Raw genomic sequence first — 23521 nt, forward strand, 5'->3', positions numbered from 1 at the left:
GCTAACTGAAACAGCAAGATTTTTAAATCTTAGAGGAAATCTGAAGTCAGAGTATGGATCAGAGTGTCACTAAAAGTAAGATAAAGATGTAGGCCTCTTCAAAATAGCTAAATATATACATGAAGAGAAAATGGTTCAATGTTAAGATACAGATAAATAGAGAAAAAAGGTGAAATAATCAGTGTATACCTGCAAGACAGATTCTATCACAAGAACATAATAGCACTACCATCTATAGAGTACCTGCAATGTGCCAGAAACTGCACCATGAACTTTACAAGACTGAGTAATAAATCCTTACAATACATCCTTAATGGGAATGTGATTATTTCAATTTTTACTAACTTAACCAAAGTCATTTTGCCAGTAAGTGGTAGAAGCCGAATTCAAACCGACATCAAGCTGATTCTACCATCAGCTCAGTCCCTGATTAGCTGTTGTGAGCCTAGACAAGTTCCTTAACTTTTCTGAGACTATTTATTCATCCATTCATCAAAAAATTATGATATATGTATATGACAAGCATTTTAAAATTAGGATAATGATACCTATTTCCAAAGCTGCTGAGAAAATTTGTGGTAGTACTTGTGTAGACCTTAATAACTGTAGATATTAGTAAACAGCAGATATTATTATTAGAGATCTATGGGAGGTAAAGGAAAGGAGAGTAAAAGACAACTTCTGGTTACTGGTTTGGGCCACTTACATTTGTCTAAGACAGGTTCTTAAGAGTTTAAACTGTCTGTGAGACATTTAGTCAGAAAGACTCAGAAGGCAGTGGGATATGTAGGAACTCAGCAAGAAATATGGAGAGAGAAACTTGGTAGTTATAAATAGATAGGTAGTTACCAAAACCACAGGAGTGGATGCCCAGAGAGAGCACATATGAAAAAGAAAGTCAAAGACAAAGCCCTACAAAACATGAAACTTTCAGGGACAGACTGAGAAAGAAAAGCCCATAAAGGAGCCTGATAGGAATGGCCAAAAAGGTAAGAGAAAATCCACTCTGTATCCCAGAAACCAAGTAGGAAATGGTTTCATGCAGGAGTGGTTAGCAGTGCTAAGCAGTACAGAAAAGACAAAATACTGAGCAAAAGGTATACCCTGAATTCAGCAACTGGAAAATGACTAAAGACCTTGCAAGGTAAGTTTCAGTCGTGTGGAATGGATAGAAGCCAGTGGTCAGCGGTTTCAAGAGTAAACAGGAGATCAGGTAGTAGACACGGAGAATATAAACTAATTTTTCAAGAAGCTGAGATATCAAGGGAAGAAACCAGAATCTCAGCTAGAGACACACAATGTTGAGAGTACTATTTTGTATATTTGTGAGGGTGGGTGGGTATGGGTATGAGTTTGGATTTTAAAATACTTCAGCATGTTTACATGTTAGAAAAAAGAGCGAATATAAAGTGAGAGCCAGAAAATTCAGTCAATAAGAATGATAAATAATGGGGAAAGGTCCATAAGGAAACAGGAAGAGATGAATGAGATCCAAGGTTCATGCTGAAAGACTTAGCCACTGACCAGAGAAAACACCTCTTCCACTCAGAAAGAAGGTAAACACAGAGGCAGATATCCTTGGAAGATGGATATCCTTGAAGGAGTTCCTACCTAATAACTTCTATTTTCTCTGCTGCGAAAGGAGAAGGGCAGGGAGTATCCATGATAGAAGTCTTGGAGAGATTAGGGAAGGTCTGAAATAGTTGTTATAGGAAATTGGAAAGAATGTTATAGGCAGCCATGTTGAAGGATTGCTGACATCATCAAATCCCAGCTTATGTTACAGAACATTAAATCTGGAGTTGTTCCAACGTATACAGTTGTATAACCTTCTTTATCAGTGTTGAGAAGCCCCCAGTATAGAGCAAGTCACTCTTCTAGTAAATGGTAGAAGCAGAATTCAAACCCAGAAGACAGAGACAGTTATAGTATTCTAGTTTAGGGTTTCCAGGGCAGAAATGACAGATGGACAAGAGAGAAAAAGAGTTTGGGAGTATTGGCAAAAGGGTGATTCAAGAGATTGAAAATGGGCTCAGTTCACTGATACAGAAAAAAGTAACCATAGGGGCGCCTGGTTGGCTCAGTCAGTGGAGCATGCAACTCTTGATCTTGAGGTTGTGAGTTCGAGCCCCATGCTGGGTACAGAGATTACTTAAAAATAAAATCCTTTTTAAATTTTTTTTACTTTTTTAATTAATTTACTTACTTTTGAGAGACAGACAGCACAAGCAGGGGAGGGTCAGAGAGTAGGAGACACACAATCTCAAGCAGACACCACACCATCAGCACAGAGCCCGATGCAGAGCTCGAATCCACGAACCGCGAGATCATGACCTAAACCGAAGTCGAACACTTAACTGAGCCACCCAGGTGCCTCACTTTTTTCTTTTTTTAAATAAAGGTTTTGGGGTGCCTGGGTGGTTCAGTCGGTTAAGCGTCTGACTTTGGCTCAGGTCATGATCTCGCAGTTCGTGGGTTCGGGCCCCACACTGGGCTCTTTGCTGTCAGCTCAGAGCCCATTTCAGATCCTCTGTCCCCCTCTCTCTGCACCTCCTCTCACTTCAAAATAAACATTTTAAAAAACTTTTAAGAAAAAAGTAACAACAGAAAAGAGGTAATGGATGGGAAGAAAAACAGGGGTCCAAGGACTAGAGGTCTCTGTATGGTAACAAAGTACAGGAGTAACAGGAATGAAGGAGTTAAAAGGACATAAGAAGTTGTTATCAAAGAATGGAAAAGTGTTGTCTTTTCTTAAGTTTATTTATTTATTTTAGAGAGACAATGAGAGCGAGCAAAGGAGGGGCAGAGAGAGAGGGAGAGAGCTCTGCTAGTGCAGAGCCTGATGAGGGCTCAAACGCACGAATCGTGAGATCATGACCTGAGCTGAAATCAAGACTCAGATGCTTAACCGACTGAGCTACCCAGGTGCCCCAGAAAACTGGTTTTTAACAAATGTGAGGGAGTCACCTGGATGAATAGATGACAGAGAAGAGAATGGGTAGAGGTTGGACCTGCAACATAACTTAAGCTTTAAAGGAAGAGTTTTATACATGATGGTGGAAAAGCAGTGGCTTAGAAGTGGCATGGGTGGGGGGGCATCTGGGTGGCTCAGTCTGTTAGGCATCTGACTTTAGCTTAGGTCATGATCTCACAGCTTGTGAGTTTGAGCCCCGTGCTGGGCTCTGTGCTGACAGCTCAGAGCCTGGAGCCTGCTTTGGATTCTTTATTTCCCTTACTCTCTGCCCCTCCCCCACTTGTGCTCTGTGTCTCTCTCAAAAAATGAACAAACATTAAAATTTTTTTTAATTAAAAAAAAAGCAGGGGACGCCTGAGTGGCTCAGTCGGTTAAGCATCCAACTTCGGCTCAGGTCATGATCTCACAGTCTGTGAGTTCGAGCCCCGCGTCGGGCTCTGTGCTGACAGCCCAGAGCCTGGAACCTGCTTCGAATTCTGTCTCCCTCTCTCTCATGCCCCTCCCACACTCATGCTCTTTCAAAAATGAATAAATGTTAAAAATTTTTTTTTTAATTTTAACAAGAAGTGGCATTGGGGAACTAGAAAAATACTGATGCCATCTTGAGACAGGCTGAGAATATAGTGGAGTTCATTTCCCAAAGAGGCTGTCAGAAAGGTTGGGAGAAGCAGTGAGACTGAGCCAAGAGGTAAACCCAAAAGTTCAAACAGATTCTACGGCCGTTTGTTTTCTAGCTGGGCTATATACATTTAATTACTAAATTTTCTTGTCTATTACTTACTGCGTGAAGTCTTTCCACAAGTTTTTGATCACCAAGACAGTTTTTAGTGTCAAACCAAGAATCAAAGTCCTGTGGAGGGGTGGAAATTCTGCAGTAAGCACACAGGTGTTTGTTTGTTTGTTTGTTTTAATAAACTCAATATTCTATAAATTCGTATACAGTGATACAGCAGTAATTCATTTTAAAAGCACTTTCAAAAATATATTAACCATGATGGTCAATATTATTTACTTATGAAAATAGCTAAAATACTGGAGGAGTTAAGAAAATTTGAATTCCATGATACAGGAACTCCGCCAGCAGGGTTTCCTTATAAGACTTTTATGAGGCTTCCCCACACCATAGTAGTATTATATCCAGTTAAAGAGTTAGAGTAGGAGTGAGAATATAAAAATGAAGGCACATAATGATAATGAAACTTTTACACAAACAATAAAAATGAACAAAAGCAAGATAAGGTATACAAACCAATGGATAGCTGAACTTGGTACTTTTTATTATCAATTAATAGCAGTAATGAGGAAAGCTCCAAAAGTCCTTAAATCGTTCAATTCGGTTTGCTGCACTAGCATAACCTTGTGTTAATGATAAAAACAATGTAAATCATACATTTACAAAATATCTTGTTTTTCGAATCACACATTATGAGCTCTTCAGTACTCACAAATATTAACGACTACAATAATCAAAGATCATTTTAAAGACTCCACCTGCCAACCTAGTATGTAGAAAGCCCTTTCAAGGAAAATTTTGAGCTTGCTGTTATGAACTCAGCCTATCTCATATCTTAAGTTGTGGTAACAAGGAGATATAGGCAAAGTTTAAAAGGCAGAATAATCTCAAAGAAAAGAAAATCATTTCTCTAAATATCCCCATTTGAAAAATTTGTGCTTAAGAGCTTTTTTTCTGAGAACACCAAAACACACAGATAAACAGTTACAAATGAAAAAAGAACTATAAATTTTATCTATATTCTATGATTGGAAAAGAGATCTGTGAACATAAGAAGACTGTACTTAAAATATAGGACTTAAACTTACATCTGCAGAATTAAAGACATCAGGCAATAAAAAGTTGAGTAATGCCCAGAGTTCATGCAGGTTATTCTGCAAAGGTGTTCCAGTTAGGAGCAAGCGGTTAGTTGACTTGAACTCACGAACAATCTCTGAAAGCTAGAAAAAAATAATAGTTCTGTTAACATTATTTCATTTGTAAGAATGCTCAACATCCGGAGTTCTTTATCCAACCAATGCATTTTTTTAATAAATCTTGAAAATTATCTTTCTATAGAAAAATATCCTAGTTCAGGTGACACTGCCACAGTGAGTCACAACTGAACAAAATATTCTAGGCATTTTTACACTTATAAGAACGCAAATCATAGTCCTACCTGACACCCCTCCCTCACTTTAAAAAACTTATTTGGTCTATTTTGGGTCCACAGAAACAGTCAGAACTCCATGGAATCCAGGCTAGTCACTTAACACAATAACATCTTTCTCCCTGCCAATCATGTTCATCCACATACCTAGCCAAGTTCTAACTTGGCCTGGTGACAATTTTTTTTTTAAGTAGGCTTCGCACCCAGTGCAGAACCCAATGCAGGGCTTGAACTCACAACTCTGAGATCAAGATCTGAGCTGAGATCAAGAGTCAGATGCTCAACCAACTGAGCCACCCAGGTGCCTCAAAGGCCTGGTGACAATTTCTAAGCACCAGAGTTGAGCCCATTTTCCCTGATATCTTAACTTTCTAAATATAAGACTATAAAAATTAAAGCACAAAGCATAAAAGAACAGTAATCTTATCAATACAAATGCATATTTTTATAATGCTCTTAAACAATTATTCTCTAACATGCATCCTTTTATAAGGTATTAGTCTCAATTTGAAGTTAGTATGATCTGCCTGGTGGTTTTGCTCCAGTTCTGTCCCTGTTTCTCCCAAAGTAGCCCAGTAATCATAATAATCGATGCTTTTCCTATTGTTGATGGAGTTGAATAGCAAGGAATAGTGGTATTTTTCAAAATTTACACCATGCTCTAACTCACACAAATCAGGTAATTCCAGGAAATTATTTTTTCTAATCCTTATGAATACACATAAGGTAGAAGGCTCCTCAATAAAAATCAATGCAAATGCCTCTGGTACACAAATATTACCAAAATATTAAAATACTGTAGCATAACAGAGTTAGACTGCAACAGGTATAGAAAATGAACACCTTATTTCCTTTACATTAAAAACTGTGTTCAATTTTCATTTGTCTCATATTCAATAATTTAAACTTCAAATCATTTTTAAAATGGATTTTCATTCATATTCTGTGAATAAAATCAGAATCTTCCAACACATTTTTTTCTTTTGAATACACAGAAGTAATAAACGGACATGGTTAGTTAAAAGAAAAGTTTAACAATGATATTGAAAACTGGCTTACCTTAGATTTTTCATTCTTTATTCTGTGAGCCTCATCAATGACTAGGTATCGCCAATGAAACTTTTTAAATACAGATTTTTCTTTAATTACCATCTCATAAGAAGTAACACAAACATCCCATTCTCCTGGCATCATTTCATCACGAATAAAAGCAGCCTAATGCAAAATAAAGTTCTTTATATTAAAATACACTGACATGATGATCACAGAATTAAAGCATCAAGAAAATACTAATAATTCTAAGAGCCCTCAGAATCATTTGGTCTCATCCATCTTAAAGATAGGAAAACCATTTGGTGTCATCCATTTTAAAGACAGGAAAACCAAATCCCAAAGACACATTATCTGGGTGGCATACTAATATCAACAAAAGAGAAGCAAAGGCTTCCCTTAACCAAGTACAACATATTCAATGAACTGGAAAAGTTCTTATCACCAGATGACAGATATTAGGCTCTCTTCATACAACAAATGGTCCAAAAAGACAGGAGCAAAGTAAACTGCTTTCTGAAAAGCATGTTCTTACTAAGGTCAAAGCACTACCAACTATTACCAACACAGTTTCAACAAATGAAAAGAACTCAATATACATCAATGATTTCCACCTTTTGATCTCTTTTATGTTCCTTCCATTTCTAACAGGAATGAGTCATATATTTTGTTAAGGGATCATGAAAGCCCATTAATGCTTTTGTGAATTCCCTGATATTGTTGTAAGACTACAAATATAATCTTATAAAGAGGACTTGCTCTATCTAGTACAGAGGGCTATTTAAGACAGTGAGACTATTTAAAACTATTTTTAAATCTTCTAAATCTTCATAGGCAGTGGCCAACATAGTAGCCAAGTTGACTGAGAGCATTTTTAACTTGTATGAACTGAATTTCAGATGTTATGTATGGGTCAAAATAAAACCATAGAAGTTAACAGGGAGCAGCCAAATCTATATTGAGAAGGTTCTGATTAGTACTGTAAATATGAAATTACAGTGCATAAACAAAATTAACTGTTCACTGCAAACTCATTATTTCATAAACTCACAGTTATGCACCAAACACACTGTGGACTCATTCAACAAATATTTACCGAGTGCCCTGATATCTAAAAGGATTGTCTGGACTGAAGTAGAGGACAGAAAAAAGGCCTTTGTAGAGATCCCAGTTGCACTCTGGGAAGTGGTCATATTTAAAAAGTTAATTAAGACATTACAGAATTGGAGGCAAAATAAAGAGAACCAGGATGCCAGACTCCATTTGGTCTTGCAAACACCTTATCTTTGTTTGATTTTTTTGAAACACTCAATTTTGAAACTCCTACAGTTTCACGGAACACACATATATTTTTAATTTATATTAGCTCTGCCTTGAAATTTGTGTAACAGAACACTGAACATCACATAATCCAAAAGCTCTTTTATAGGTGACAAAATGAAGGCCCTTCAATTGTCACTCAATGTCACACACGGTCAATAGCAAAGCCAGAACTAAAACCAGATTTCCTGTTTCCAGGTCCAAGATCTTTGATGTCTCTGGAGTGGAAAAGGAAGGAAAAACCATGTTTGGTGGGGCGCCTGGCTGGCTCTGTTGGTAGAATATGCAACTCTTGATCTCAGGCTCATGAGTTCAAGCCCCACATTGGGCGTGAAGCCTACTTAAAAAATAGAAAACAACTAAAAAACCATTTTTGGGATTCACACCTCTATATACTGCAGGACTACATTAGTGTCAAACTGGGTCAGGAGTATTACTAAGAATTTCCCAACTCAATCAAATACCTGTGGTAACCTACATCAAATTTTTTATTAGTAAAACACTGACCTCATAAAATGTTTACAGAAGGCCAGGAAATTATAAAAACACATTGTATCTATCCCATGTGGTACCAAGATTCAAATTTGTCTATAAATAATTATCTGGGTGGTGCCTAGGTGGCTCAGTCAGTTGAGCATCTGACTTCGACTCAGGTCATGATCTCACGGTTCGTGGGTTCGAGCCCTGCATCAGGCTCTGTGCTGACAGCTCAGAGCTTGGAGCCTGCTCCGGATTCTGTGTCTCCCTCTCTCTCTGCCCTTCCCCAACTTGTGCTCTGTCTCTCTCTGACTCAAAAATAGATGTTAAAAAAATTTTTTTAATAATTATCTGGATTTTCTCTATACACTCTAACACCAATCTGTAAGTGCTGAATATAGTACATTATTTATGTAATTAATAATTACCATTCCACAAACTCTTTGCCCATGGCCCACAATAAAATAATATTTTAGGTTGCAATCCTTTTTTAAAAATGTTTTTAAGTTTATTTATTTATTTTGAGAGAGAGAGCAAGTGGGGTAGGGATAGAGAGGGGGGAGAGAGAGAATCCCAAGTAGGCCCCTCGGCGTCAGTGCAGAGCCTGATGCAGGGCTCGAACTCACAAACTGGGAGATCATGCATGACCTGAGCCAAAATCAAGAATCAGATGAGTAACCGAGTGAGCTACCCAGGCACCCAGGTTGCAATCCTTAAAAAATGAGCAATACATATCCCTACCATGTGCGAAACACTCTATTTTCTATTCTATTCTCATTTTTTTTATTGTTGTCCACACCAACACGAATTTGCAATATTAATGACTGGCAATATGAAAAGCACTGACTTTGAAGACTGGTTTCCAAGATTAAAAAAATTTTGAAGCCACTAGTAAAATCTCAGCCACTCATGGGGTAGAGATAGGACAGTCACAAATTAAATACAAGCATTCTTCCTTTAAAACTCCCAGAGAGAAAAAAAAAAAACTCCCTGAAATATTTCATGAAATCCTTGGATTCCATATAATATAGGGGAAAACCACTGACACAGTTTTATTGAGACATATGAAAACACAAGTGCACATATTTCTTTTTCTTTATGATCTTAGAGAAATACTTTCAAACAAAAATCAATACTTCAGAAATACAAAGTTTTTTAAGGAATGATATTACATTAAGTAACAGCAGTGATCAGAAAAGGGTTCTAAGTGACTAATTTGCCACTGGGAAATATTAAGCATAAGGAAGAATCAAGCCTGTAATTCTAAATTTATGAGCTCAGTATTTCAATACTTAAATTATTTATAAGCTGAATTTAAATAAATTTAAGTAATTTTTCTGCAAGCAAAATGGTAAGAATAAAATTACATAATTCATTATGCTACCATTCTTTTGAGGATATCTTTTGATAACCTATCTAAATACGAAAAATAGAATAAATCTTTTCTCTAAACTATGTCCTCTGGAGGCGAAATAAAGGCAAAGTTTAATAATATGCTTTCTAAGCTGATTATTCATTTTTATATTTTTGCATAATTTATTTCTTTTAGATTAATTCTACAGTCCTAAAATCATTGTAGCCTACTAAATTGACAAATGGCTAATTTAAGCAAGAGCCCAGCATGTATGCAGGTATGTATTTTTCTATTCAAAGAGCAAAACTGAAAGCTGTGCCTTTGCAGAAATACAAAACACAGGCTCTCTGTATGAATAGAAAAGGCCCCATTCATGTGTGCATCTGTGCACAAGTGTGTGCATGTATACCAAATCAAAGTTAAAAAATTAAAAATTTAAACATAAAAAATTAAGTCATACAAACGTATATATTTTTGGTGTCAAAATAATACAACTGATGAGTCACTGATAAGATATACTGTCAATGATGATTTCTTTTAATAAAAAGTGATTTCAAATGCAACTCAAAAAAGCTGACGTTAATGTGCCAGTTAAAAGTAAATGCAGGGGCGCCTGGGTGGCTCAGTCGGTTGAGCGTCCGACTTCGGCTCAGGTCACGATCTCGCAGTCCGTGAGTTCGAGCCCCGCGTCGGGCTCTGGGCTGATGGCTCAGAGCCTGGAGCCTGCTTCCGATTCTGTGTCTCCCTCTCTCTCTGACCCTCCCCCGTTCATGCTCTGTCTCTCTCTGTCTCAAAAATAAAAATAAACTTAAAAAAAATTTAGAAAAAAAGTAAATGCAGATAAGCATAATAAAAGTGATTGCGTGTTATTAATAGGTAACACATCTACTTCACAGGAGTGTTGGATTAATTAATATATTAAAGGCATTTACAACAGAGCCTAACATAGAGTAAGCACAATGTGTTATTTACTAGTAGTAGTCAACTTAAATGTCTTTTATGGTATTTGTATAAAACTTAACCCCAGAAATGATGTTATTCTTGATTGCCTCTTTAAATCAGTTTCTCACTTACTCTTGCATCCTTGTCTCCAACGAAACAAATAACACGGAGAGATGGGACCCATCGTTTAAATTCATTCATCCAGTTGTATAGAGTAGACTTTGGAACTAAAACCATGTGAGGTCCTGGAATGTTTCGGTAATGTTTCAGGTAACCAAGCAAAGCAATCGTTTGTAAAGTCTTACCAAGACCCTGCATTATCGTTACAAAGAAAAAAATCCATAAATGTTTATTTAATGAAACATTTTGTTAGTAATAACAAAGACATTTGCCAACTATCTCACATGGGGAAAAATTTTAAAGACCTTTGTTTTTTTTTAAGTGAATAACCATACCAATTCGTACTTACTGTGTGCACAAAAAGAAACCAGGAACTTGCAGGCAGAAAGTTGCTTTGTTGCTCCTCTTAAAGGAGCAAGTAGCATACTTCATAATTTTTTCTAGTGGCAAAATTAGGGAATTTTGTGTATATGTGTTTCACACTCAAATACCAGCCTGCTTCGATACCAGTCTTTCTTTCCCATTGTCCCCAACATTATTACAGCCCAGGCATGAAATATTCAGACTATGCATCTCAAGGGGCTTGTAGCTCTGTACTTGCATCTCACACCTTTGAAGACCTATGGAACCATAAAAGAACAAAACATGAAAGAACTCTGCAGCCAGAAAAGGCCTTAGAGATCACCTAGTCCAGGAGACTTTTTAAAAAACAACATATTAAACAGGGGAGCCTGGGTGGTTCAGTTAGCTGAGCATCCAGCTCTTGATATCAGCTTAGGTAGTGATCTCATGATAAGGGGATCAAGACCGGCATCCAGCTCTGTGCAGAGCATGGAGCCTGCTTAGGATTCTCTCTCTCCCTTTCTCTCTCCCATGTGTATGCACTCTCTCTCGCTCTCTCAAAATAAATAAATAAACATTTAAAAATAAATAAGTAAAAATAAAAAACATACTGAACACCATGAACCCACCACCTAACCCATGAGGAAGGGAATGATGTCCTATGCTGTGTGGCCTTTTAAAACAGTTTCTGGCTTTATCTCTATGCAAGGTATATATTTTCTTTTATAAACCTAGGCTCAAAACTATTTTTATAGGGTTTATCCTAATATTTCACTTAATGAGATGCATCAAAACCTTAAAATACTTAAAATTCCTTAATCAAGCAATTCCATTTTTAGGAATCCTATGGAAATAATTTGAAAGGTACAGAAAAAGTAAATTACAAGGGTTCTCACAACAGCATTATTATGTACCATATACACGTGTATCAACCAATATATACTATATACATCAGTCCAAATGACCAGCAATAAGGGAGGATATTAACAGAATTATGGTAACTCTCCAGGATTATTATACAGTAATTAACAATTATTTTTACAAGTATTTGAATTATGCAGAAAATATGTATGAATGTGAAGAAATCAGAATACCAAATTATATGTACAATATGATCTCAACTATATAAAATAAATACATTGAGAATTAAAATGCTAAAATAAAAGATGCCAAAATGTCAACTGTGGTTATTTCTGGGTAGCATAATTATAATTTACTTTCAATTTTTTTCTTGTTTTTTTTCCAAATTTTCTATACTCCTTAAAGTATCTTTCCCTTTTTTAATAAAAAGTACCTGGTGTCAGCATAAATTCAATATGAAGGATCTTCAGATCCTTCATGTTTAAAGGCTGCAGTCAAGAAGAGCTTGGGGAAAATAATCCTGGTCTTTCTGCTATCCAATTAACCAAGCTCCTCCCCTCCTGAGCTAATTGTAGTCTCCAACCCAGAATACTAAATATAAGGAGCTACAGACCCTTGATTTTAAAGGACCTCCTGCCACACACCTAACAGTTGCTTAGCATCTATGGGATCATTACTACACTACATGTTATAGAGCATAAACAGTCATGTGGCTCTTCTGGAGTAGAGTGATTGCAATAATGGCTCCAGAGTTTCATAAATAGGAATATCACTGGGTCATATAGATCTAGAACTCCCCCCAGTCCTCTCTTAAATCACATTTAATTTATTTTGTCTTAAAATACCAATCTAAGTCTTCATATACTCCCCCAATCTGCTGAATTAGCATCTCCAATGGACTTACTTTTTCTCTTTGGTCATTTTATTTATATGTCCATCACTCCTTAGCTTACTTCCCAGGCCCTACCTGGTATTCTGCTAGGTCAGAACTCAACATTGCTCTTTACTTTTTTTTCCATATATTCACTTTCTCACTGCTCACACATTGAGGCATTTACATTTATTCATTCATGCTTTCATCATTTATTGTCTGGTCTATTCATTCACTCATTTAGTGTTTGGTTTATATACCCCACCTCATTACCAAAAGGATTTCAGGTAGCCTACAAAGAAAACATGTTTCAGGTGGCCTACAGTGAAAACATGGAACGTAAATTAATGGTAAAATAGATATAAAGAAGGGCCAGGGAAAGATTAGAAGGTATTGAATAGGAAAAGACACAAAAGACACAACGGGCCAACCATTACATTACACAGGTGCTCCATTTTGGCATTCATTTTGGCTCTGAGCTTCCTGGAAGCCAAAGTATAAACAAAAACAAAAGTACAAGGAGGTTTTTTAAAACCATTTGAGGAAATCACACTAAGAATTATGTAGCCTGTGAAAGTGTAAACAATCCTAGACTTTACAAATGCCTTTTACATTATAACTAAATAAAGCAATTAGCCTCCAGACCTCAGGGGTGCAATATAGCCCAGGCACTTCAAATTTACAAAAAAAAATTGATAACTGAGATCCTGTTTTTAGCTATCATCTCCTTACCATTTCATCTGCCAAGATACCATTGACTCCATTTTCATACAAAGAGATCAACCAGTTCAGCCCTCGAATCTGATAATCCCTCAAGGGTCCTCCTTTCACATCTAAAAAAGAAATCAAGATGCCTCATACTTTTATTAATATAATCAAGTAAATTTTTTCTAAAATCAAATTGGGAAAAAAAAAACACAAACATGATGAAGTACTTACATGAAGGTGACACCTCAAATCTAACACACACATTAGATGTTTTCCGACTCTCTGAGAGTAGCTCTTCATCTTCTTCTTGTTCCGTGCGCCTGTGGCGGTAGCTGAAATGAAAAGAAATACCTTTATGTTCAACACAAATGTTAAGGTGTCAATGAAGTCAGTATACATCGCTAGTATCTTCATGAAAAGAAAATGAGTTACTTAAGGTCTTGCTTAGAAGTTGGTAGAACCGGCCTACATTTTTACTGATTTCTAGTGAGAAAAACATGTTGCCTCCAAAACTTATTTACACTGACAATAACCTTATTTTTTGAACATAGAATTATACTGAATAAGTGAAGAGGGAATGAGAGTATAAGGAGGGAGAAGGGGGGACAGGAGGAAGAGAGGGAAAGAGGGAAGAAAGTAGAGAGAGATGCCAACATACTCTCCAGCAGAAATTAAGCTCTGCTTGTCATCTTTCTTTATTCGAGGACGTCCCAATTTCATGTTCAGAGGAGATGTTGGAGATTTCTGTGCTGACGGTTGAATGAAATGTGCAAAAAGTTCTGTTTGCTTTAATAAAAATTCAAATCTCTTTGCTCGGTCTGCTTTCTAATGCACAAAAGAAAAAGTAATGATTTTCTTTTTTATTTGCTCGAAGTTATTTAACAAACACTTACATTGCCCTTACTTTGTACTATGTTCTAAGCACTTTAAACATACTAACTCATTTAATTCTCTTAATAAACCTATGAGGTAGACACTAATATTATGTCCATTTCACAGATGATAAAACTAAAGTACCGAGAGGGTAACTAACTTGCTCAAGTTCCCACAGCTAATAAGCACCTAAATTTGAAAAATGGCATTTTCAGATACTCTGAATAGAAGCCAAGTGATCTAACAGAAGTAAATGCCCCAATAAGAAGTATCCTGCTGGGGCACCTGAGTGGATCGGTCTGTTAAGTGGTTGTGCATCCAACTTCTCAGGTCATGATCTCATGGCTCTGTGAGTTCAAGCCCCGCATTGGGCTCTGTGCTGATAGCTCAGAGCCTGGAGCCTGCTTCGGATTCTGTCTCTGTCTCTCTCTGCCCCTCCCCAACGCACAAGTGTGCACACACATGCTGTCTCTCTCTCTCAAAAGTAAGCAAACATTAAAAAAAAAGAAGTACCCTGCTTAAAGAGTCAGGGTCAGAAAGCAAATCCTCTTTCCAAACCATAATAATTTTCTTTTCCTAGTTAACAAAATAAAGCATCATAATATGTAATATATCCTAAATGCAGAAATATAAATTATTGGCTTTGATATACATATACCATAAACTGATCTCTTAAGAATTTATAAGATTTGGGGGAAAATACACATACACATATAAGTAAAATAGTTAACATATATTAACTATTAAAAATTTATATGTGGGGCACCTGGGTGGCTTAGTTGGTTAAGTGTCCGACTTCGGCTCAGGTCATGATCTCCCTGTCTGTGAGTTTGAGCCCCGCATCGGGCTCTGTGCTGAAAGCTCAGAGCCTGGACCCTGCTTCGGATTCTGGGTCTCCCTCTCTCTCTGCCCCTCCCTGCTCACACTCTGTGTGTGTGTGTATGTGTGTGTGTTGTGTGTGTGTGTCTCAAAAATAAACATTAAAAAAATTTAATTGATATGTGTTATAATTTCTCAATAAATTGTAAAAGGTCATGTAACTTGTACCATATTAATGAAATAAAACTTCACTAAAAAATCTTAGAAGATCAAAAAATGTACACATTATTCTAGATGAAGAAAAAATGAAAATGATTTTTTATTTCCCAGTCACTTTCTGACCACAGGGTAGGGAATATTTGATTGCTAATGAAGGATACATAATTAATAATACCAGAAACTTACAAGAGTTCATTAACATAAACTCAAGAATTAGACAAACATTCAGACCAGAAGCTGGAAGGAGGCCAAAACTTTTCCATTTTATGTTATCCTCACTGGAATGTTGTTTTTAGAGTTGTTAAAACATTAACTGTCTATGTTAGATGTGACCTTAAACATTAAGGCATGGAGTATGGCAAAATCACTATGAAAAACCAAAAAAATACTTCATTTCTACTTATTTTTATAATATTACTGCAAAAGCAACCCCTCAACAAAAAAATTCAGTTCCAACTACTTGTTAAATTTCTCTTTTGAATTAACCAAGTTCACTGGTTTTGAAAGATCCCAGGGCATAAAAGATTAGTTAAACTGAAAGCTAAGATATGGATTTTAGTAAATAAAAACTAAATAATTTGAAATACACAGCAAAGCAGTAGGTGGCATAATTAAGATTATACTGTTTAAATACGTAACAGTTTCATGTACTGGGAAAATGTCCTCTTCTCCAGAGAAAGTGTTACTGTATTACATGTCTCATAATATGTAACATTCATTCAAATATCCAAAGCAAGAACAGAGGGAGAAAAAAAATATCAGTCCAGCTCTGTGACCTGATTTCTTTCAGCCATACTGATATTGTCACTTAGTGGATACAATATTTCTAGCATAAAGCATCTTATTATGAGATAAAGAGTGCTGAACAACAGTGAAGACATGTGGTTTCTGTTCCCAACTATTTCATATAGTTTTTCTGCTCCTTATTTTCTCATCTGAAAACGAGATTCATTTATTCAACAAAATTATGATGGATTTATTATTAAATTACTTTCCAATTCTAAAATCTATGATCCTGTATTCATTATATATGAACATGTATCATTTTAATCTTTCACATCTCCTCAATAAAAATCAAGTACAGTGAAACTAATGTTAATATTGGGTGCCAACTACAGTTCAATGACAAAAAAATCAACTACATTATTCATGATCAACCCAGGAATATATTTACCATTTTCTCTTCATATTCTGGGTCCATTTCCTTTTCAGATTTAGAAGCTTTAGCAGCAAGTTTGAGTTGAAATGAAGAAATATTTTTCTAGAATTTCAAGAAAAAATAAGCCATCAAATTGCAAAGCAAGATCTTAAAAATGGTCGGCATGGTCATTTGAAGAAAGTAAAAAGTAATTAAATACTAAATAAATAAATCAACATGGGCCACACATAGACCAATGATGAGAGCATGTCATGAAGCAGGGCTTATGATTAATCCAGTTCTGTGCACCTGGGGTCCAATAAAAGATCTGTATTATAAAAGCTAGAGAAAGAACATTAATTAAAATAAACACCAAAAGGTGAAACATTGAGCCATTTCATCTATTTTTTAATTTCAAGCATAAGAAAGTACAGAACCACTGAACAGATTTAAAATCTAGAATATGGTAATATTATCATCCACAAACCAAGGAATTCAAGGAAAGTAAATATTAATTCTCAGAAACACATCTTTATGTAATAGAAACGAGCCAAAATTTCAGAAGGAGACTATGGTTTCTGTTCCTGAAAAGACACTTTTTCATTGTTTTCATATTCTAATAAGAACATTTAAACTTTTTAATGTAATACATGTTAATTTCTATTTAAATAATAACACAATACAGTTTTAAACTTTTGATTTATGTTAATTTTTCCCAACTGGAAAGAAAACTATTTTAAACCCTGTTACATAAATATTTTGTAGCAGTTTCTCAAGGCTATCAACTATTAACATTTGATATTTAAAAAGTTGTGATTTAGTGAAAACTAACATAAATCAGCTTCTTCAAAATATTGAAATTATCTGGGGGTTATTTCATGCACACTATCCTTTGTAAAGATAAGCTTGTACTTGCAAATATAATTAGGTATATAGAATATACCTCCTTCCCTATAATAAATAGAAAAATAATAAAAACACAAATCTACCATTTAGTATCAGAGCTGAGAGTATTTCAGTTTTAACACAGATTTTGCCCAAGTCACAAATCAGTTTGTGAAAACTACAGAAATTACGTCCATTTTATCATGGCTTTTGTCAATCAGTTCCTGAAAACTTAGATCATAAATCAAAAACAGAATGTGATGTTAAACATAAAAAAAACATAACTCCAATAGTTAATGAATATGCCTTCTAACATTTACTGAAATTCCTAGTTTAAGACAATTCAAACTAGGATTATGGAATTTGACCCTGGTCAGTGTTCTACTTTGAAGCACTGATCAGATATTGTTCAGTTATTCTTAACCCAAATAATAGCCATCTTGATTTAAGCATCACATACATATATATTGTCCATGTGAGATGTTTTGAATGTATTCCTGGATGGACAAGAATAGAAAACTGCTAAAATCCCCTCAATCCCACTCTTTCAAACTGTCCCATGTACTATAAATCTGATTTTATTTTCAAAGCAACAAGTAATGGAATACTGGGTAACAAAATTCACACCTTTATCATTCCTTGAAAAGCTATATGAAGTCTAGTTTTCAAGTTTCAAAACAGTGAAAATTACTTCACATCATATACACAAGTATATATCTAATAGTATGGGACAAAGACTTCGCTTATAGAAAAATTAAGGCTTTAATTAGAAAAAAAAACTTTACTCAATACTCTTGCCTACCTTGTGGTAGAATACCATAAAATTTAATTATATGCTAATTAAAATTCCTAATCTTAAGCAGTGCTATTAAAAGCTGTGGGTAATTACTTAATTGGTACTATCTTCCACAACAAATTTTAAAATACCTACCTTCTAAACCTTCTCCTTTGCATATGTTTTCAAAAATATACTTCTTGTACAAGAAAACATAAAAGGATATTTTAATGAATTTCCTATGGATTTCATCATCTGGTAGTTTAGATGCCATGAGAATGTGGACAAGGTCATCAAGATGCCCTTAGAGACCATGACCTTTTTCTTGATGTTTTCATTACCAGAAATACCAACTCCAATTTCCAGTGTTAGGTTATCCACTGTCACTTAAACCAAGTTAAGCTCAAGAACCAGAACGTAAACAAAAATACGTTTCTGTAGCTAAATGTCACAAGTCAATCAACCAAATCTCATCTACTTTATGCATCACAAAAATGCTCTTACTCAGAGCCTATTTTCTTTTACTTGATATACAATTCTAGCAAGTTTGATCATCTGACTTGCCATACTACAGAGAATAAAAGCAACAGCAAATGACACAGGAAAGATCACTTAGAAGAAAGAAAGCACAATGTCAACAGCAAGAAGGGATGGCAGAAGCCCAGGACTAAAAGAGGAGTTCCACTGCAGTAACATCCCTTTTCCTTACTATTCAGGCATAATTATTTCCCTCTCCCTGCTGCATCACTTGTATTTTTATATTTTGTATTTTTACAGTTGTTTTAAATGATTGTATGGTTTTGTTACATCTATGTCATTTTATCATATGTTCTTTCTGATGAAAGTAGATGAAGTTTTTAAAAAATGATAGCTAACACCTGACAATTGAAGGAGGCGAGTGAAAAGTCATTTAGGAAATCAACACAATACTGGGGGCACTGGCTAACTCAGTCTGTAGAGCATGCAACTCTTAATCTTAGGGTTGTAAATTCAAGCCCTGCGTTGGGCATGGAGCCTAGTTAAAAATTTTTTACAAAATCAACACAATAGTGGAAATGCCCGGGAAGTGGTTATTTAATTGAGGGGGAACAGCCTCCTACATCTCAAATACTGTACACTTTCAGAGTACAGTAACTGATGAACATGAAGGAAAGTTTAATCTACATTTTCAGTCCATCGCTTAGGCAGTCAAGGTAGTGAGCAATCTATTTAGATGGAGTGGGGGGAGTGCCAAATTACTTTATTTAAAGGAATGAAATGATACACATGAAAGAACTTAAGTAGATATTTGGTACTTTAGATTTTTCGGAAAAAAATTAAAAATGAAAGATGTGGTGACTAAAATAATCAATTTAAGGTATTCAGAAAGTTCCTGCCATGCAACACTTCACTTCCTGATGCTGAGCAGACAAATGAGATAGTATTAGGACAACTTCTGATGAGGCTATAGAATTCATTAATATATGTATCAATTCAGTGTTTGTTACACAGGTTTTTTTTATTGATTCCCAATTTTTTCACAACTCAAAAAACTTACACAATCTGGAAATTCAACAATCTTTACTGCCATACAAAAGTGTTTATCCCTTACATTTGCACAGTCTAGGGAATAAAAGGCACCTAGACTCATTGGTGAATTCCCCAGCATTTGATTTTATATTGATACTTCGTATCTGAACCATCTTTACAATACCATGTTACTGATTCAAGTACCACATAGATGTTAAAATGTGTATGTTTTGTACGGTTTTCACTTACCACTACAATTGTCTTTCTGTTTAGTCAACCTTGTAACAGTAAAATATATCACTTTAAACAAATGCTGGATTTAAAATTACTAATTCACGGCAAAAGGTGTTAATTGCCTTCAAAAGCTTTTCATTTGGTCGCATCGTACCATATAATAATTCAGACAAAGCCACTTGAAATCTCTAAAGCATAATTTTAATTACCTACCGTTGTTTTAATTGCGAGATGTCTACTCGTAAACGGAAAAAAAAAATCTACCCATAAACGATCCATTCTACAATTTAATTATACATCAACAATCCTTATACCCCATCTTATTTTTTATTCTGAACGTGTTTCATAGTTTCATTTGCATGTCTTGGTCCATATGAAATATGCCTTATAGAGATAATACATATTTTCTGGATTTGGCTTTAATAGGTGTCTGAGTGGTCCCTTTATGTATGTTAGCAGGAGCTCATCCTAGCGACGCTGGGTTAAAGAAAAAGAAAAAGAAAAAAAGAAAAAGAAAAAGAAAAACCCTGCATGTGTCCAGGAGCCAGCAGCGCCCACTAGGAGAGGGAGGCGGAAGCCTGGAAGGCTTGGGGCCGGATTGGGGGACCATTTGGGTGGCCCTGGAGTGAAACACTATACCGTCGGGGGCGGGGCAGGAGAGGGTGAGGGTGCACACGTTGGAAATTTTCCTAAGCCAGCGTCCACGGTTCCTCAGTTTGGGGTCTGGATTGCGGGTAAGCGGGTAGCACGCAGAGAGCTCATTTTCTCGGGGTGACACCCCCGCTTCAGCAGGCGGGGACCAAACGAACAAGGGATGATTTTTTTGCTGCCACCTAAAAGGCCGACATGGCCATTCAAAAAAAATAAAACTCTCTCCTATCGTCCTCCGCCTCCCAACCACCAGCACCTTGAAATTCAAATTAAAAAATTGTAAGCCCCAGCAGAACCCCTTTCGCGCGGGTGTGGGATTGAAGGGCCCAGATTTCCCAGGCAGAGGCCGACGGGAAGGGGGGGGGAGAGGGAGAGGCGGAGGCTTTTTCCTGCACAACCCCATCCCCCACCCTGTTACCCCAGTTCCGGGAATGTGGATGGGGCCGGGGGCTGTCGAGGGGCGTCCAAGCCCCCCAAGCCCCGGGATAACGGGCACCCTCCGCCCCGCGCCGCGCCCGCGCCCAGCCCCGCCCCCGCCCTCCAGGCGGCATGGAGGAAAGGGGGAGGGGAGCGAATGCTAGACTGTTCCGCCGCCCCCCACTCCCAGCGCGCCCGCGGCCCCCATCCCCGCTGAGCTCCGCCGGTACCTGTCGGCGCTGAAAGGTCAGGGCTTGGGCCCCTCGGAGGGGCCCGGCTCAGGATTTGTTGACTACACACACACCCCCTTCCTATTTACCTCCTTCTTCTCGCCCTTCTCCGTGGCCACGGTGGCTTCTGTGGCCGCGGCGGCCGCTCCCTCCTCCTTAGAGGTGGATGGCCCCGGCTGCTCGTCCTCTATGACCACGATTGTGGCGGTCGCATCAGCAGCTGCCACGGTGGCTGCCACTGCAGCGGTGTCCGGCTCCATTGCTTTGGAGCGGGAACGAGGAAGGGGACGAGAGCTCCTGGGCGGCGGCAGTGGCTGCACTGGAAAGAGCTAGATGGAGCAGGGGTGGGGAATCACTCCGCTTCCAACCCCTTCGCTCGGCCCCCCCTTCTTTAAATAACCCTCAACCCTGCCCCACTTCCGTCCACCCACCCTACGTCATGGCCTCCCCCCCGTCACCCTCCCCCCTTCCTCCACCCCCCCCCCCTCAACGATCGCGAGACTCCCCCTCCCCACCAAGAGCCCGGGCCGGCCCCGCACGACCAACTGTTGCCTGAGTGTGGGGCGCGGACTGGGGTGGAGGCGGGAACCCACAAGCCCGCGGCTCCCTAAAAATCTCCCTTCCCACACGCCCCCAACAGTCAGCCTGAGCTCCCCACGCATATGTGTGCAGAAGGAATCCTCTTTCCCTTAAATCTGCTCTTTGTACCTCGGGGCGCTCTCCCCTTCTTGCACAAAGAACTTTTACTCTGCTTGTAACTGCACTGTAAAAGGTCTCACTATTTGCAAAGCAGAGAACCCCTCTGGGGACTGCCCTTTCCCAGGTTCCAAAAGGGGTATTGGTGGTGCTATTCCCACCTTTGGAAATTCTGCAGAAGGAGAAGCATTCCTTGAATCTCTTGATTATAGCTGCAAACATTCTCTTACAAGGCAAAGCGTGACACTTGGGTTTTATGTATATTTGCTCTATTTGCAACTCTGATACTTCTCAGATGGCCAAAGTGCAGGAGCCCTTCTGTTGCCATCACCGCTGAATTTTAAAACTCGTTGCGTGGGGGACAAGGTCAAGGGCCTCAGAGAACCTGGGGCAAATCATGGTAGAAACCCAATATTAGTAATTAGATTAAATTACCGTGAGTTTTTTGGTATGTGTTCTTTTTGTATCCCCATTACTAAGTAGTAATTAAACACCAATAATAGGCATAATCATGGATATAAAAGCATTTTGTAAAGGGTGGGACAGTAGGCAAATGTCAATTATTAAATATTATTGTTTCTATTTCTCCTCACCATTTATTTTGATCAATCATGGGAAGGTTTACATCTTTCTAGATTTTGATCATTACAGACGAAAGATAGCAAAACAGGTGGAAAATAGTATACCAAACAACAATCACAAAATCTACAATTTCCAAAATGAAGCAAATACTTTTCAAAGTGTAAACAAATCATGATTAATTTCCCTCAACACACCTTCCTAAATTACCAATTAAAATCAAATGTGATTTCTATGAATAGCAGGAAAGCACACAATTGCCCCCCAAATATATCCCTTTTTCCTGGGAATAATAGCCTAAATTCCTCTCTGTTTTAAAGTTGTGACTGCTTCATATGCAAAATCCTTGTGACATTTTACCTACTATTGGTCATTTAAACCTTAGTGTAAAGAGGTGTGAGATACTGTCCAGGGACTGGTTTTGCACAGAAGCACACAGGTTTTTAGAGGCAAAGAGCAAGACAGTGGTGATTGAAGGAGTGTGTCACTGAGACTGGTAGTGATAGCTTTGCTCTGATTTTACTTTCATTATTTTTATCATTTGCCCTTGTTTCTCATCCTGAAGTACACATGTGTAGTATCCAATGGGTGTGTGTGTGTGTGTGTGTGTGTGTGTGTGTGTGTGTGTGTATAGCATATATAACAATGGTTTGTATTTCTGAAACATCAACCTTAATCAAAAAGTGGGATGGAATTAAACCACTTAACTGATCATTTGAAACACTATTTTTTCTGTAAAATATGCAGATGTATTAAGGAATGAACTGCAGAGTTTGAACTCTCTCCACATAAAAGCTTGAGACTTCCAGTTAGATATCCTACCCCTTCACCACCACCTTTTCAGTCTCCTCAGTCATTAAGACTTGTTTCATAGGGAAGTCCAGGAAGCACTAAAAGACAAGGATGTACGTATCCACTTGACTTGAAAAGGATCCTTCTAGAAAGTGTGATGAAAGATTTCTTTTTCATGAAACTGAAGCTATGGAAGGATATAATTCCCCTTTCCTTGCCTGGGGATTCAAAGAAAAAAGGGTTAGTAAATATTTATTATGTATTGGTGTGTTCCTGCTTACAAAGATACTTTATTCCACTGTATTTCTCATTTCCAATGTATAGTATTTCAGTTACACCTTGGGCTAAATGCACTCTTAGAGGAAATCTGGGAAACTCACATCCGTTTGTAATACCTTTTCTTTTGAAACATGTGTTTCAAGTTCCAAAAAAAATAAGTTAGAAATTCATTTGGGGGCCAGAACATATTTGTGTGTTGGTAATTTTCCATATGTGTATAATGTGATCCTTCCTTTTCAGGATG

General features: G+C 37.4%; 1 protein-coding gene across 11 annotated transcripts in view; it reads right to left on the bottom strand.

Moving 5' to 3' along the window:
• SMARCA1 (SWI/SNF related, matrix associated, actin dependent regulator of chromatin, subfamily a, member 1) overlaps window positions 1–21344 on the bottom strand; it is a 262520-nt gene extending 241176 nt beyond the window's left edge. For 10 of the 11 annotated variants that reach the window (XR_008289858.1, XR_008289857.1, XM_053201671.1 and 7 more), the window contains exons 1-9: window positions 21021–21343; window positions 16267–16353; window positions 13840–14006; window positions 13413–13513; window positions 13206–13306; window positions 10412–10591; window positions 6196–6351; window positions 4796–4927; window positions 3756–3824 (exon numbers count right to left, since the gene is read on the bottom strand). Coding sequence is in view for 9 of the 11 variants with exons in the window: in XM_053201671.1 (XP_053057646.1) it covers window positions 3756–3824; window positions 4796–4927; window positions 6196–6351; window positions 10412–10591; window positions 13206–13306; window positions 13413–13513; window positions 13840–14006; window positions 16267–16353; window positions 21021–21191 (1164 nt within the window). In the remaining 2 variants the exon portion in view is untranslated. Of the gene's footprint in view, window positions 1–3755; window positions 3825–4795; window positions 4928–6195; window positions 6352–10411; window positions 10592–13205; window positions 13307–13412; window positions 13514–13839; window positions 14007–16266; window positions 16354–21020 lie in introns of all 11 variants that reach the window. The other variant, XM_053201672.1, reaches the window with a different exon arrangement.
• Window positions 21345–23521: the final 2177 nt, after the last annotated feature.

The sequence above is a fragment of the Acinonyx jubatus genome, chromosome X, assembly GCF_027475565.1.
Source record: "Acinonyx jubatus isolate Ajub_Pintada_27869175 chromosome X, VMU_Ajub_asm_v1.0, whole genome shotgun sequence".
Lineage (NCBI taxonomy): Eukaryota > Metazoa > Chordata > Mammalia > Carnivora > Felidae > Acinonyx > Acinonyx jubatus.